This window comes from Heterobasidion irregulare, assembly GCF_000320585.1.
Source record: "Heterobasidion irregulare TC 32-1 unplaced genomic scaffold scaffold_08, whole genome shotgun sequence".
NCBI lineage: Eukaryota > Fungi > Basidiomycota > Agaricomycetes > Russulales > Bondarzewiaceae > Heterobasidion > Heterobasidion irregulare.
The window spans coordinates 1,563,588-1,579,445 of NW_009258204.1; the positions used below are offsets into that span (position 1 = coordinate 1,563,588).

Consider the following 15,858-nt stretch of genomic DNA (forward strand, 5'->3'; position numbering starts at 1 on the left):
GGCCTCCCCCGAACCCATGCAATGACAGACACAATAGCATCAGAAGGCAGACCCACAACAGCGGGCGGGCGTTCCACTCTGGCGCCGCGGACCGACGGGTAATTGAGTGTGACCGTTGATAGGATCGACGACCAGACGACCACGAAGGGTCCTGCGGCCACCTACATCGGATCAAGGCGCGATGTTGACACGCTGTTATGCACAGCTGATGTTCGTTCACTGTCTGCATCACCTGTTGGTGACTATAATGAATCGAGTGTACGTGTCCGGACCCAACTCGAGGACGCCAAACTGGAGCCCACGCAAGCGAGGCCATGCATCCAAGCATTCAAACCCGGTCGCGCGTGCATCAGAAAGCGACGAAGAAGCCCCCACCCCTCACATCAGAAACCACTACGAGCATTGCATGTATTGGCGACCTGGCGAAGCCCAAGCATAGCACTAGGCAGTCGAGGGAGGGCCTGAGCGCTGGACCATCTTGGAGGCTTGCGAACGACGTGAAACGATGAACGCAGATGCGACCACGGGCACAAATGCAAAATTGGGCACCGTGGAGATGGCTGTAAAGCCAGAAAGTCGATCGTCACTCCTCGATTGATTTCGCAGCACTACACCTGGCCTGGGTGCACGTTACGGAGACGAGCGACGGGGGAGTCGTAAGTAAACGAGGAAACCTGTGTACGGCGGTGCCGTCCGTCACAGTGGATACAAGCAACCCCCCCTGGACGTGTCAGAATTCAAGCGTCGCATATCGAATGAACCAAAATGGCTTTGAGGCAGCTGGATATGTCCTGCGGGCAAAAACCTGCACGGGGGCGAGCCCATTGTAGCACTGTGGATGCCGTTAGGAATCGAAATTGATTGGTGCGGCAGGATATTTGGGTATGGAAGACAAAGTCACGATAGGGTGGATGGCCGTGGTCGCCGAAGCTGCGCATGAATCGTCCCGAGATCCGTTCTATGAAAATAGACGGTGGTGCCGCCCACAGGCGGAACCCGTGTGGGTGTCCATACGTCTGGAGTTAGCTGCGCCATTGCAGGATCAAAAGTACTGAAATCAACGCTCGATGTGAGACCGCTGCGAAAAGAAGAATCAAACGCGGACGTGAACGGCCATCCTAGTGGCTGAAACACTTGCCCTCAATGGTCCAGACAGCCCAAAGGGGCTCGAGAGCGAATTTTCAAGATCAATATAATCTGCAAGCCGCGAACCTGCTAACACCTGTTCGGAACCGGCCCGTCGCTCCCGACATCTCTCCGAAAGTAACTCGAGCACGGTTGCGCAGATCGACTGAGAAATGACTAGGCCGTCCTGGTCAAATCTCCCAAGAGCAAGGTGTCGATCACGCCGAGATCGACTGTGCATAGTAAGTTTATGACTTTGTAGGCGTTGGTGTCAGTCATCGCGCCTCGATCGGGCTCGGTCAACATACACCCACGGCTTGACCGCCTTAACCCTCACCACCCCCGCCCCCACATTACCCTCCTGCCGAAAATCAGTCGATCACGTTGACAATGACCTCAGACGACTCCATTCCATCCAATAAGTACGTCCAATGTGCATACGGCTTCCGACCTCCGACTCGAGGCTCGCTCCATCTGCCGAGTCTTTTCCCGACTCCGATCACGGCAGGCGCACCAACCGCCAGAACCCCTCAGAACCCCAACACCTGTATGACAAGTCAGCCGTCAGCCCCGTCCGCGGCCCTGGCTGGCCCGAGCCCCTGCGCGCTGGCGCAGCGCCTCTCCGCTTGCCAGCGCGGAAGCAGAGATGACCGAAGACGGAGATGCGGGTGAGAACGGAGATGGCGACAAGAACGGGGCCAAGGGCCCTGCGCTGTTTTCGCCGGAGCTGTCGGTGCCAATGTCAGGGTCGGTGTGGTTGCTCTCGTTCTTGATTGTGTCCTCGTGCTGCGCGCGCCGAGTAGGGGGGCTCGGACTCTGTCGTGCGCCATGAGTCCCAGTCATGTCGGCATGACTGGTTGGAGTCATCAGAAGAGTCAATGCGGCATCATCTTTGATCGTAGTGGTGAGGTAAGAAGGAGCACGGATCATGCTGTGCGAGCGTGATGTCGTCGTGGAGCGTCGTGAGTCGTGGATGATAAAGAGCGCGACCTCCGAGAAGGCGACGGCGGCGGCGGCGAGAAACGCGACGAGAATTTTCTACAGTACAAAAGGAGGGAGACATGAGACAGGTCACGCATGCTGCATTGGCGAGGGACAAAAGGATATGAAAGGAATATAAAGCGAGATGTGGAATGATCGGGATGACCACCGATAGCCAAGATGACGAAGGGCGGATCAAATGAGTCGGACGCGAGAGAAATATCAAATTGAGCGCGAGCGGAGGCGACATACCCATTCATCTCTCCACCCTGTCCGCTGCGCTGCGACAAAGGCTGCCGCACCCGCACCCAGTACGCTGAGCATCCCATTTACGACCGCAACGATGGCACGCTTATCTCCCATCTCCTTCTTCGCCTCGCGCGCGGGGTCGTTGTGCGACGCGTGAGACGGAGAAGGGGCAGGGAAGCGTCGATCGGGGGAGGTGCGCGTGCCTGCTAAGAGAGCAAGCATTGTGTAGGAGGATGGGTCGAGTGCGGGCGAAGTTTTCAAGGCGCGAAGACCGGGCGAGGTGCGTGTCCATTTAGAAAGCGAAAGAAGATGGGCGTAGGGTATGGTGGGTGTGTTAGCATTTGAGGTGGATGATGAAGGAGGAGAGATATAGGGCTGAAGTGTGGATGCGAGCTCGGTTGGCAGACGAGGATGGAGGGGTTGTAGAACGTCGAGGAGCTGGGGCTCGAGAGAGACGGTGAGGTCGGCAAAGGTGTCGGGCATGTGCAGCGAGGGGTGGCGGTTAGGTGGAGCACAGACTATATTGAGACTCAGAGACCGCACCGCGTGCAGGAGGGCTCACGTGCCCTCTGGCTCTCCCCAGTTTCGCTGATCACACCGATCTCCTCTGTCAACTCGTTCTCCAGAAAATCTGCGGCAGTGTTCGCTCGCTGCTCCGCACTGTTACCATCACCGCCCTCAGGGTCGCTAGTCTCCACAACGCAGCCATGTCTGAGCTCAGGAACGAATCCGATGATCAACACCGCCTGCTCCTGGCCGCCTTAACTGCTTTTGACTCGCGTCGCCCCTCGTCGTACCCCCCTCTATCTGCCAGGTTGGACTCTGCTGCGCGCACCCTCATCGCAGACAGAGAAGCTCGGTATGTGCCTTAGCTTCGATTCCGCCCTTCTTACCCTTACGTTCTGCCCGCTTTCTCCTTTTTTTCTGTTTCATCTCGACCTTTGTATCGCTCTGACCGTCTTTCGGCATGTCTTTCCGTGTCCATATACGCATGGCTTGAGGACTGTAGTGTCAGGATAGGGACCGCTGAACCGTCTGTCTGGCCCGAACTACTTTCTATATGGCATCACTTAGCCAACACGACCGAACATCCCGAAGAACACGCGATCACTCTTTCCGCCGCCACCTCGGCCGAAATCCATGGTGACAGCGTTGACTCTAATGTACATACTGACGAAGAAGAGCCGTTCATCGCCCTCACGCTCAGCTTGGCCAAGTTTACGCGCAATCTGGTCGCGGACGTCCCTAGCAATCAAAGCAGCGCATTGTAAGTGGCTCCGTGATTCCATTCCACATCTCTGCCTAGCCACAGCCTATCGAACGGCTCCGTTCGCCTCCGTGTCCGCATCCCTCTTTGTACACTTGCATGATACATCCGGTCCAAATCGGATGTAAATATCTTACCCACGCCCACATGCCCCCATTGTCGGACTTGTGTATGCGCATGTGCACACAATCATAGACATGTCAGTCTATCATCATCTTCCATGCTTTAAGTCTCGTTTTAGACCTTATATTATAATTTAATCTCGATTTTTCTCCCACTAGTCCTGTCGAACCACATATCCGCACCCTTATCCGGTACTATACTTCCTGGACCCGTGCCAGCGATGCCTCGTGTGCGTACTGCGAACCACGCACCCCCGCTCTTTCTTACGCTATCGGGATGTCAAACCTTCCTTCGGTTCAATGTCACTTTTTGGTTGCCACGCGTAGTTTATCCAACCACGCGCGTCCTCTCTCAGACCCTTTCAAATCTCGTCACCTCTAATCCGCCGCTCCTCTCACACGTTTGGGCCACCTACATGGCGCTGCCTGCCGAACAAGCTATCCTCATGTACGCCTGCTTGCATATCTGATCCAACTGGCACCGCACTGAAATCCCGCGTCTCTTTCGTTTTGGGCACCGTTGGTGGCATTTTTGGCACGTCATCACAAACGCGCGGTTATTCTCTTTTCGTCTACATTTTTTCGGCGTCATGCGCGCGAACTGAAGCCGTCTTCTCGCGTCTCCAGATGCCGCCACCGTCTCCGCCACCTCAGTGCTTGTGCTCAACTGCACGCGCGGGAGCCCCGAACGCGCGTGAGTTTCTTATGCCATTCGTCCGCCTGTCTGCTGATTAGGCGCAACTTTTGCTTGCTGATACAATTTTCTCCCAATCAACAAACACGGTTCTGTGTTGCCTTTTTGGGACAATAGCCTGGCGCTAGCCACGACGCCTGCGGGATTCAGTGTATGTATCGCATTGCTGGATCGGCTCGACGGGTTCTTAGAGAGCTCTGAAGGCAGCCCTGGGGCGGCGGCGTTCGACATCGGGTAGGTGTACCCTCGTGCTCATCCGTATCTCCTTTCGATTATCTGTTTATTCCACCCCTAGTCCTTATTGGGTCGAGCCTCAGTATTCGATTGACATTTTTTCTTCGAGTGTTATAGCGTGGAACTTAAATAAATAGACCAGTCACAAGAGGCTGACCTGCATGGATTGGCGGCGAGATTTTCCGCCTATTTTTTTTATATCTTGCCTGATCTGCTGAGGAAGGAAAAAGGCTGACGCACCCCTTCTAGATATGCCGTTTTTGAGGGCCTGTTCCCTCAGCGCGGGTTGGTGGCGCAACTGTATAGCAATATGGCAATGTATGTGCGCTCGTTCTGTTGCCTTTTTGACCATAACTCTACATTTTATTTTGTCGTCGTCATCTTCATCTCGCAACCCTGCTAGGCGTGTCTTACACCCTGATCCTGGTTTCCATGCATTGCGTACGTAGGCAGGTCCCTTGAAAATTTCTTCCCCTAGCCCTTGGCTGGAATGCATACGAGTGTTGTTGTATTGGTCTCCGGATCGGACAGAGATCTCCTAGGGACCCCACTCCTCTCATCGCAGCCTCATTCAATAGCTCACGTCATTTACCTTCCCGAAAGAACCTTCTCGCTTCGACCCCCTGGCCAAGATCTCCTCCTGATCGTCTCTTTTCTACGGGACCCTTACACACATGCATACCCTTTACTCATCCTCCTTGCTTGTTTTGCACCTTCGCTCGCTATTTACGCTCGCTTGCTGACTGTCTTTTTCTCTTGGGTTCTCGGTCCTCGGCCTCCATTGCGATCCATGAATTAGGCCTGACGAGCCAATCACCCCCTCGCAGACGACGCTTCTCAAACTGCTAGACGCCCATTTGCAGCATGCCCCCGTTTCTGCTCCCCCTGCCTCCTCAGCAAACGAACTGAATATTCGGCCCGACGTGGACACGGATAGCGATGTCTTGGACTTCCTCGCCTCGCGCTTCTTTACTCTCTCCGCCTACGCACAGTCCGCGATCCAGCGAGCACTGGGCTCGTCGGAGGCGGCGGTAGGGCGGGACCCAGATACAGATCCAAGTGCGGAGGTTATGGCAAGCGCAGGATCTCATCTCTCTGGCGAGCTTGACATGCGCCTCCCTGGAGTGTGTGCAGCCCTGGTGCTTGTTGCCCAGTGCCTGACTGCGCTCCTGTTGCACGCCGAGGCGCGCGCGGAAGATCTCAGGCAAGACGGTAATGACGAGTCGACATCGCCCGAAGCGTCTTTGCCGTCACCCAAATCGTATCTCGTGGGTTGTCAAACTCCCGTAGAGGCGCGAGCGCCCGACGAAAGGAGACAGAGAGAGGAGAGACGCCGCGTTGGCTTCATCGAGATTCTGATCGGTGAGCGCTCAATCCTCCCTCCGACGTCCATCATTACCCGCCTGCCGTCTCGCGCCGTTGCCGTTCGCGCTGCCGTTCCAAACGCCGCATGATGCCCCGAGATCTGATGCGTTTCTCTCCAATCCTCTCCTACCTTTTTTGCTTGCTGCGCGTCGTATGCGACGCTCACATGCTGATGTCGTGCGTCTTCCTCTGTCGTCCTCGCACACGGCTCTGCCCACCGGCCACGGTCTCTGATGAATGTTCGCACGTGTCCCCTGCACTGCACAGAGGATCTCCGGCTGCTGGACGCCTTCCTGCCTCGCATCACCTTCGCCGACAGCAATCCGTCGCCCGCTCCCTCGCCCGCTCTCAGCGCTCAACGCCCACCACGGGATACCTCTCCGCTGCCCGCAGATAGGTACGACACCGCAGCAGATCCGACAGGATTCGCATACCTGAAGCGCGACCTCGTGCGCTTGCTTGCGATCCTCTGCCACAACCACCGCGCCGTGCAGGATCGCGTGCGGGCGTGTGACGGTATCACAGTAGTCATGAACCTGTGCGTGATAGACAGACGTAATCCTTGTACGTCCTTGTCCTCCCCGTTTTCTCTGTGCTTTCTCGGTCGTGTTTGAGGTACTGGTTTTGGCTTGGTGGCTCCCTGGCTCCATTCCATGCCGACTTAGGACGAGTCGAGTCCTGACCGCTCTGCCCTCGTATCTTCTCCGGGCCCCGTTCCCATGTTTCCCAGCCTGAGAAGTCTCTTCATCACTATATACTACATTCAATTCATATACCGTGGCGCAGTCACGAGGCGCTCGTTGCATTGCGACGACCCTCTGCAGCTTCGCACCCTCGACTCCCTTTCGGATCGGGTGGCCGATCGCGTCCTGATGCATCTCCGATGGCGCTCGTGCTGACGTTCACAAACTCTCCGCAGACCTGCGGGAACACGCAATCTTCGCACTGCGCAACCTGCTACACGAAAACCCGGATAACCAGGCCGTCGTCGACGCGATTCGGCCCATGGGCACATGGGACGCGGACGGTGTGTTGCACGACACGCCCGGCGCTGTTCGGCGGTAAGGCGGGGCGTGGCTCCCTTTTGGGGGCTTTAGTGCAGCTGTTGTATGACTTCTGGTCTGGCCCACGCTTTTGCTCTTTAGCCAGATGCTGTGTCTGTTGGAACAAATTTGATGGATCGCCCATCCACATAGAAAATTAACGTCAGCCCACTACTTACAATGAAAGATGAAACGACTCCTGATGTATCAGATATGAATGCATAGCTTCAATCAGGAATGACATGAATCGTCATTAATCCGCGAGCAGAATCGCTCAAGACATCTAAAGCCAATGCCACGCACATGGGAAGATTTGTGCGCGTTCAGCAAGCTAGCGTACACGGTCAACTGCGGACCCGTAATGAGTATCCACGCTCAACCCTTCACTCGTCCTCCTCGTCCAGGTCGATTCGTCGTTTCCGAGTCCCACCGCCTGCTCGGCGCACACGGAACTCCTCGTCCTCCTCGCTCTCGACGTCCATCTCCTCGTCGCGTCCCCCCTCGTCGTCCTCCACAGCATCCTTCCCGCCTTCCACAGCACCATCGTCGGCCGGCCCCTCGTCCCGTCGGCGTCGGCGTTCCGCCGCCGCTTGTTGACTGATTTTGTTTTCCAACTTGTCCAGCGGGTCCTCCTCTTCGCCATTCTTGTGTCGCCTTCTTCGTCGCCCGTGTGCCCCCTCGTCTGACCCGTGACCCTCCTCGTCTGAGTCCGCAACCAAAAAGTCATCCGTCTGGTATTCGCCCCCACGTCGTCCCTCGGTCTCCTGAGGCCGTCGCCGCTTTCCCGGCCGGCTTCCGCCGGCGGCACCGTCCTCATCGCCCTCTTCGGACCCGTCGAACTCAGCCTCGTCCTCGTCGTCGCTCCACATGTCGTCACCAGAGCGCCGCCTCGTACCCATGCTGGCCCCACGGCGTCTTCGCCCGGCGCTCCCGCCAAATAGCTCGTCCTCGCCTCGCACCCGGCGAGGTTTTTTTGCTGCCTGGCGCATGAGCTCCTGTTTCTCGCGCTCTGGGTCCGTATGTGGGTCTGGCGCCATGCGCAAGCGCGCGACCTTGTTGTGCTTTTGGCCGACCGCACGCACGAGCAGCCGGTGCGTCTCGGACTGCATGTCGGTCGGCCGAAGGGTCATGTAGCCCGTGATGAGGGCCTCCGCCTGGAGGATCTCGGCGCGCTTGTGTTGCGCGACGAGGTACGTGAGACCCTGGGATTTTGTGGGTTGTGAGGGCGGCGTAGGTATGAGTGTGGGGGTGGGGGTAGACAGAGTCTGAGAGGATGACGGAGCTATGCCGAGGGCATGTCGCGGGGCCGAACCTGACGTATCTATGACTTGGCTCATGTCAAAATATTCCTTGCCGAGACGCAAGCTCAGGCTGCCGTCGGACCATCGCACGATACGAGCGTTGGACTGCCTCCGCTATTAGGGTATCATTAAACTGAGTGACCGGTCGGAGGATGGTGGTTCCGGCGAAAACCACTCACGTCTTGGCCACGTTCATCCTTGACCCAGCGCCAACGTACAGTGTTTTCGACGCGAAGCTTGATCCCCATATCGCGGTCGTGTGCAGCAGTACCGTACCGGAGGTCTTCGTCCTCCTGCTCTGGGCCGATGTATGTATCAGGGTGGAAAGGTTTGGAATCCACCTTGACAAAGTTGGGCGTGCGAATGACCCAATGCTAGATAGATCCAGGGAGAAATGCATGCTACCAATCAAAACCCGAGGGAAACATATACAAGCACTGCCCGCACCTGGCTGTCTGAACTCTGGGGGACAGGAATATTGGGAATGGTGACGGAGGCCTCCAGGTGCACGACTGGATTTGGCTCCTCTTCTTCCTCATACTCCAATGCCTGTCTTTGCTTCCTATCCAAGGCCGAAAGGCCGTCAGGCGGAGGTGGGGATATCGGGGTGGGTGATTTCGTGTCAAGCGCACTCGGCGCGCTCAGTTCCCTTGTGGTCAAGGGTTATGAGATGGTCAAGGGAGTTCGATATGTATCCGTACTGTTCGTGCTTTACAAAATCGATGTCCCGCTCCTCACCAAATAAGTCGCCCATTCCCTCGTCTTCGTGTGCGTCGGCTGTTTCGTCCTCGGGTTCTGCAGGTTTCATATCGACATCTTGAGTGAGATTGGACTGGGAGATAGATTCAGGGACATCGTTATCTGTGAGGAGAGGTTTGATGTCGATGACGGGGGATGCTAGGGCGCCGGCAAGGGAAGACATGTTTCGCACAAGCGAGAGTGGCAACCTGCAGAGTCCCCGGGCGAACACCAGTCTATCGGCCACGTGGCTGACTCAGCAAGCGTACAGCTGTCTGTTCCGAGAGAAGTTGTGTCTCCGCCGTCCAACGGACATGTAACTTACCTATGGCAGAAGGTTCACATCTCATCACTTATTCTCGTTCATCTCATTGCACTTATCGCTTGTCATCGATGGCATCTTACGCCCGGTGTGCGCGCGTTTTTCTCCTCGAATCTTCTGAGCATCGCCTCGCCATCTGTGGGCGCTCGTAGTAAAGGTCAGCACCATCCGTCACCCGAGATGGTCGATGGAGCGCAGGACCTGCACCTAAAGAAGGACGACTGCGTAATAAGGCGAACTCGTGTTGCCCTTGCTGACGGGGCGAAAACAAATGCCAATAGGCAGCCCAACGCATCGGGGACGGAACACGCCATGCAGCGCGCGGCTCAAAAGTCTCTGAAATCCCCAAATGGCCCGGTTCTTGGCTCCCTCCTATCGGGGGCGCAACAACCCTTCGGCGACAGATGCAGAAAATATCTATCCTCAGCTCATGACCCCGGGCTTATAAAACACATCAACAGCCTCACTTCACTGCATCTTCCTCCCTCCCCTCTTCCCCTCTTAAACGCGATGTCCTCCACCCAAGGGTACGCGTCGCGTTCTCTCCCTCTTGGCCTCTCTCACCCGCAGCCCCATAGTCTCTCCGCAGCAGACCTCAACGATCGCACAGGCCCCTTCACCCACAACCACTACGGCATGAACGACTCCCAGCCTTTCTATACCGGACCCCTGCCCGACTCCTCGCAGTCTTTGCTCTTCGCAGGAGCTCCAGAGGTAGGCTGCTCGCCACCTGCTCAAAGCTCCGCTTCCTCACCATAATCCACCACAGGACCCATACACTGGCCTGTATGGCCAAATAGGTCCCGAGCATGTGCGTGTCACTGCCTACGCCACTGCTCTCTCTGGCATTGATGACTCTTGTTCTCCACAGCAATGGTCTGGTCCGTCGTTGCTCGAAGAATTATTCGATGGTCCCGGCACTGCCATGAGCAACATTGAAGACAATTACCCCCCGTTCCCATTTCACGAGGCCAAACCTACTCCTCTTCTGTCGGTACCCCAAATCAACATTAATACTAGCGTCGCTAGTCCGTACATGAGTGGATTATTGCCATCTCAGTCCCCCATGCAGAATACGCCTGGTCGTATTTCACCTTCAGCGCCCGGCTACACACCCTCCCCAAGCCATTCTTTCCATTCGCCACCTACCCCGGCAGGCCCCATGTATAGTCCCTATCCTCAAAGCTCATTGCAGTCTTCCCCGATGACCGCACACCCTACAATGGTGCCGTCCTCGGCTTGGTCTACGCCTGAGGTATGTCGTCGAGCACATCTATGTTGATGTGACTCACAATGCTGCGCAGCGCCCACGGGACCGCGCCTACTCTAACCCAGTGCCCGTGACCTCCGGGCACCGTGGCCCAATGGTACCGCAGAAGCGGTACAAGCCTCACACCTCATCTGATAGGCGGCGTTACGTCGAAGAGGTTCAGCTTGAAGAACCCATTCCTTTCTTCATGCTGAAACCGGAGGAGGAGGGTATACCCCTCGTCGATGCGATGCATAACCGCTTCGCCCGCCTGGTGGGACGTGACGATCAGATGTTTGTCGACCGTGGCCCTTCTATTTCTGTTCGGATTAATGTATGTTCTTATTATTGTTTGTCTGTCACGCGCTGACGTCGATGGTACTCAGTGGCCCGGCTACCCACCGTGGAGTCGGCAAATCCCCACGCGGGATTTCAGGAACCCGCCTGGCCCCATCACCCGCGCCAAATTGGCGAAGAACGTGGCCAAGTCGGTACTTCGCTTCATTCAGGTAAGCACGGCTATCTCCGATGTGGGCGCGGTTACTAAATGATCTCGGCGATACTAAAGGAGCACAAGGACCGTGCAATGGAAGAGGATGGCGACGTCGCATGGAAGGTCGGCGGCTCTCGCGCTATTGAGCTCAATGATCTGGTCCTCGTGCGGCTGGACCATGTATCAAAGGGAAGCTGGCAAGCTCAGCTTCAGCTCCTCCGGCCACGGCCACGCCCTTGACCGACCGACCGACGAGTAGTATTCATGTTCTCTTTCTTTCCTACTTCTCTCATCTTGCTTATCTCGCACACTCACGACATCTCGGATATCCTGCAAATTCTTTGTTTTTCTTTTTGATATCCCCTCCGTCCGATCTTGCTTTGCCTTGCTTGACTACTAACATACAATCCCTTCGCGTTCTCTGTTTCGATTATTGTTCACTCTTCTATCATGTCTCAAGCTCCTCAAGCTTTCCACCCTTTGCGCTAACTCGAAACTATCTAGCACCACGAATCCGCACAAGCAGTGTAGCATACCCAGAAACTAGCGAATGTATTCCCTGGGTCATATGAATCCGAAGCTCCACTTTATCTTGAATCTTGGCCTGGGGCCTGAAAGCTTGAAGCTTGAAGCATCGAGGGTCAGCGAGGCTGCGGCATCTCGGCCATGTTCAGACTAATCGATCTCAGTGGGAATTCGTACTTGCCCGCCGCGGCGCATGACTTGCTATGTGCCATATCGGTGGAAACACTGAGCACAGCTAGTGTCCGAGGACAGCGCTCCTTGCTCGACGCAGGTACAGCAAGTTTCCCCGAATTCACACAGCCACAGCTCTGTGCTGCAACATTATCGCTCCCATCGGCGTGCGACTCTCAGGGGCTGTGGCTCCGTTAATCTGGATGGCCCAAGCGCTTAGTGCTGGTTCTCAGCGGCTGCCATACAGCTGTAACACGGCTGCAACTCTGACTTTGTTCCTTCCTGGTTATCTTATCACATCGGCTGAGATCGCCTCTCGACTCCGCCGGCAATTCACGGCTTGGACTGTTTAGGCGGACCATCCATCTCGGAAGCAAATCGTCTTTTCCAAACCGACACCCGCGAGATCTCAGCTGCTTGCGCCGCGGATCTTCCATAGTTGGCGCTGTTGGGGCAGTGTCTTCGATCTCGGTATCTGTCCAACCCACGCACAGTGCGCGTGTCATGGCGTGTAGACATGTCAGACACGCGCTATACAGATGTATAAGCGCGCGGTTCGGTGGGCGATGAAGATAGCGTCCTGTAGAATGTTCTTCGGGGAGGCCGTGCGGCTCGTTTGGGAGTGGACAGGAGTGGTTTGCTTTGGCAGTGAGTACGAGTCCGAGTCACGTGCTGCGCCGTACGGTGCCTGGCACCAAGCGCCTGCCGTCGTCCCACGAGAGCGCGCTACGATGCGTTACGCCCTCAGCCTCAACCCCACGGGCGCTCCATCGCTGAGAGCCTCGTTTGATCAGATATACGTAGGTCATCGTCTGCCCGAAACACTCCGTGATATGTCCATAGAGGGACAAACGCTAGGGCACACACATACCGTGGAAATTGGGGCCCTACGGGCCCTTCCCTCCATGTATTTTTGTGCCGCGAGCAGGTGCGAGCCGGACGCACCAGGCCATATTGCTGTAAGCGCTGCACTATACAGCTGGTTCCTCTCCGCCTTCCATTCTGCCCAATCCAGAACGCTTGCTAACGTACTCTTTCGCAGACACACCTTGCGCCGCCCTCATCTCCGTTTCGCGAGAGGCTCTAGACCATGCCGTTGACTTTGATCCAGCGCGCGCCAGCTCCTCTCAGCGATGCGAAACGGGCGCGTCCCGACTTATGGATGATGCCGATCTTGCTTTGGGTATGTAGTGATTTCGAAGGTCCCAATGTCATGACGTGATGCTCCCGCAGATATCCGGTACATGACAGATGGGAGCCAGTGATTTCGTATGCTGCGCTTGCACACGCCTCCAACTTACGGCGGGCGATAGGAGCCACCAGGACACTTTCCGATGGAGCTCATTGAACGCCAGTCTTACTCCGCTGCTCCTCCAACTGTTTCTCCCTGGATGCGGCGCAGCGACGTGTCTCAGTATTTCTGTTGAGAAATCTATTGACTGCGGCCGACCTACGTTATCGGATCCGCGAGCTCAGCGCATCTCGGAGGCTAATGAAGTTTTCAAATCCTCTCCCCGCACGCGCTATCTCCACAAGGCCCACCATAGGTCATCGTAGTCCTCAAACGGGCCGCCTTTCAGGTCCTGATCATACCAGCAAATGGATAGTCGCGACAGAATTCGTAATGCCGACTGCGTGTGACGCAGGCTCTCCTGTGGTCCATTTACTGTTGCTCCAGGTACTAGTGTTTGTGTGATACGTAGTTGGGTGAGGGCCCTCCTTTCCTCTGTTGAATCGATGACGCAGCTTGACAAGTTATTATCAGATGCTCATGACCCTATGGCAAGTTCGGTACTTATTTTTGCGATCGTACTTGAACCTTGTACCTCACCCGGGGCGGCGGGCGGGTTTCTCAGACGAGTGTGTCTTCACTGCCTGTCGTGATGCGGAAAAAAAATCTAACCTATATCAGGAATTAGGAAAGCACATGCATCATCGCGTCCTCGAAAGAGGAACTTGTCAACTATACGACCAATCCATGGGGCAATCCACGAACTCGTTTATCCTGGAGGTGGAAATGTTTCCCTCCGCCGATACAGAATTAGCAGCGGCACGCAATCGACTACAACGGCCCCTCGTTCTGAACTTGTTGAATTTTAGCAGGTTGCACCGCTTACGCACAGGTTTCATGCGTGATGACAAGGCCGGAGGCCTTCTTTTAATTATACTCCCATTCCCGATGCGATTGATCCTGCGCATACAAGGAGGTCGCGTTGTGGGTCTAGAAATCCTTCATGCCAACGATCCTAAGCCAGGGATTGGTTTCATTCGTCGCTGGCGTACCTTGGACCCTGTTCTGACCTTCTGCATTGAAGTATTTGCTACGCAGCACGGAAGCTCCTCCCGCCCTCACAACTGCTGTTAACAGTTATCTTGTGAAGGGCGGGCACTGATTAGGGGTATGCGGATGCATGTGGGCGTGTGTGTTGCTCATTCAGTGTATGGCGGATGATCTCGCCATCTTTCCTGTTGTGCGATGCGATTATCTTCCACGAATAGAGGAACTCCGAGCTTGGCACCGCCTAGTTCGCATACCAATTACTGGTCGGCCTTCCTGTGCCTTGAAGGCGAGATATAATCTTCATAAAAAATGTACGTCCAATTCTATATCTCCTTTCTTGACCACCTGTATCGCACGAGTGACAGTCATTCAACTCTATTGACTGAATTTATAGATCACCTACTCTGTCCCGATTACCCGAAGTATACTGAGCCGACCTCGTCGGTCATGGCCTTCTAACTAAATGCCGTATTGCTCGACATCCAGCTACCATGTCCCGAATTTGGAACATTCTATAGCGATATGTAACGGTAAGCAGTTCTCCTAAATAATCTATTCAGGGCGCTTCAAAGGTGTTGGCGCGTCGGCGCTTGGACTCCAGAGCCCCAACCTCCATTGCACAGACTTGGCCCACTACGCCGCCGCACACCCTATGCGGCGCTTAAGTGCTTAAGCGGTGTCGTTTTCCTTTCGTGGTAGGTCTTGCTGGTCTCCGGACAAGGACGGATACTACTTGAGGAAACTCGCATCGCTTGATCAGTTGCCCGATGAGGACGGTCAGCCGGCGCTTGATGAAGGTTGGCGACCTTCCGGATTTGGGTCTCGAATAGCCAAGTTCCAACAGCTAAGTCATTTGAGATACTTACCTCCGAGTGCCTGACAAGTTCTCCGAGGTCGAACCGGTCGCGTGGGGCGGTTGAGTGTCTGGGCTAAATCAGGCTGACCTGCGACCGAAGACACTCTGTGACTTTCCAGCGGCCGTGTCTACCCTCGAACTTCACGCGTTGAATGGACTCAAAGACAGCTTTGGGGTGGCGTTTTTGCATTCCGGGCCTCACCTGCCACGGGCAAATCAACACTGCTTGTGGTGTCGCTTTTCGATCGACCTGACTTCTAGCGCTCTACAGCAGCTCTCAGCACTTTCTGAATACAGGTCATTATGGGGTTATTTGGCGAGCGTCATCTCTGCCTCATGTCGCGACTGATCCCATGGGTCTTTGGATGTACGGTGAATAGTTCGCTCGGCCTTACTCGATTCGCTCGCGCGCCATTGGTTGGTACTGGCTACACTGCAACAGTCGCCGCTGTTGAAAAGCCACTGGATGTGTGTGCAGCCAACGAACCGAACCGTCCATCATTTCTCAGGAACTTCTTGATTTGATCGGCATTCGTTTGAAATCGGTACGCTTGAGCTCGTTTGAGTAGTGTTAGAGTGTCGTCAAGATTACCCTATAAGTGTCGAGGTCTCCCGAAAGACGGGTCTTGCAAATTAGTCACCGTGTGCAAGACACAAGGTGTCTCGCATCATCCTTGGGTCTTCTAACTGAACTCAGTTGATGTTTTAGGCCATATTATGTTATGTGGGGCTCATAGTAGGGGCTCATACCCCCGTGTGTACAAGTTGATGCAGAATGGTATGTCTGGTTGTCTTTAGCCGACGTCATTTTTTTTCGAGACGGACGGCTGAGAATCTACGGT

The 15,858-nt window shown here is 55.4% G+C and overlaps 6 protein-coding genes across 6 annotated transcripts; 3 read left to right on the forward strand and 3 right to left on the reverse strand.

The window, feature by feature from the left end:
- Nucleotides 1–826: 826 nt before the first annotated feature.
- On the reverse strand, nucleotides 827–1,567 carry HETIRDRAFT_142967 (uncharacterized protein). The gene has a single exon (XM_009551075.1). It carries the CDS (start codon nucleotides 1,364–1,366, stop codon nucleotides 1,094–1,096), a length of 273 nt encoding a protein of 90 aa, XP_009549370.1. The 5' UTR covers nucleotides 1,367–1,567; the 3' UTR covers nucleotides 827–1,093.
- A 122-nt stretch (nucleotides 1,568–1,689) lies between these two features.
- Nucleotides 1,690–2,838, reverse strand: HETIRDRAFT_453603 (uncharacterized protein; the record flags this gene model as incomplete). Its single annotated transcript, XM_009551076.1, has 2 exons — nucleotides 1,690–2,163; nucleotides 2,359–2,838. The coding sequence occupies 2 exons, from the start codon at nucleotides 2,836–2,838 to the stop codon at nucleotides 1,690–1,692; spliced, it is 954 nt and encodes a 317-aa protein (XP_009549371.1).
- A 224-nt stretch (nucleotides 2,839–3,062) lies between these two features.
- HETIRDRAFT_428781 (uncharacterized protein) lies at nucleotides 3,063–7,102 on the forward strand (the record flags this gene model as incomplete). The annotated part of the gene is made up of 10 exons (XM_009551077.1): nucleotides 3,063–3,214; nucleotides 3,365–3,622; nucleotides 3,904–3,974; nucleotides 4,072–4,192; nucleotides 4,352–4,438; nucleotides 4,556–4,672; nucleotides 4,922–4,990; nucleotides 5,472–6,034; nucleotides 6,305–6,601; nucleotides 6,957–7,102. The coding sequence occupies 10 exons, from the start codon at nucleotides 3,063–3,065 to the stop codon at nucleotides 7,100–7,102; spliced, it is 1,881 nt and encodes a 626-aa protein (XP_009549372.1).
- A 355-nt stretch (nucleotides 7,103–7,457) lies between these two features.
- Nucleotides 7,458–9,201, reverse strand: HETIRDRAFT_387389 (uncharacterized protein). The gene is made up of 4 exons (XM_009551078.1): nucleotides 9,083–9,201; nucleotides 8,829–9,012; nucleotides 8,561–8,755; nucleotides 7,458–8,495 (listed from the first exon to the last, which is right to left on the reverse strand). Exons 1-4 carry the CDS (start codon nucleotides 9,187–9,189, stop codon nucleotides 7,464–7,466), a joined length of 1,518 nt encoding a protein of 505 aa, XP_009549373.1. The 5' UTR covers nucleotides 9,190–9,201; the 3' UTR covers nucleotides 7,458–7,463.
- Nucleotides 9,202–10,799: 1,598 nt separating this feature from the next.
- HETIRDRAFT_323021 (uncharacterized protein) lies at nucleotides 10,800–11,423 on the forward strand (the record flags this gene model as incomplete). The annotated part of the gene is made up of 3 exons (XM_009551079.1): nucleotides 10,800–11,024; nucleotides 11,077–11,199; nucleotides 11,259–11,423. Coding segments are annotated over 3 exons (513 nt in total), but the record flags the coding sequence as incomplete, so codon positions are not given.
- A 1,043-nt stretch (nucleotides 11,424–12,466) lies between these two features.
- HETIRDRAFT_104409 (uncharacterized protein) lies at nucleotides 12,467–12,966 on the forward strand (the record flags this gene model as incomplete). Its single annotated transcript, XM_009551080.1, has 2 exons — nucleotides 12,467–12,838; nucleotides 12,922–12,966. The coding sequence occupies 2 exons, from the start codon at nucleotides 12,467–12,469 to the stop codon at nucleotides 12,964–12,966; spliced, it is 417 nt and encodes a 138-aa protein (XP_009549375.1).
- Between the last annotated feature and the right edge of the window lie 2,892 nt (nucleotides 12,967–15,858).

Coding starts and splice junctions, on each gene's coding strand:
- HETIRDRAFT_142967 (XM_009551075.1), bottom strand. CDS start 1,366: ATGCACAGTCGATCTCGGCGTGATCGACACCTTGCTCTTGGGAGATTT.
- HETIRDRAFT_387389 (XM_009551078.1), bottom strand. CDS start 9,189: ATGAAACCTGCAGAACCCGAGGACGAAACAGCCGACGCACACGAAGAC. Junction 8,756..8,828: donor CCCAGAGTTCAGACAGCCAG/GTGCGGGCAGTG, acceptor GGATCTATCTAG/CATTGGGTCATTCGCACGCC. Junction 8,496..8,560: donor AGGATGAACGTGGCCAAGAC/GTGAGTGGTTTT, acceptor ATACCCTAATAG/CGGAGGCAGTCCAACGCTCG.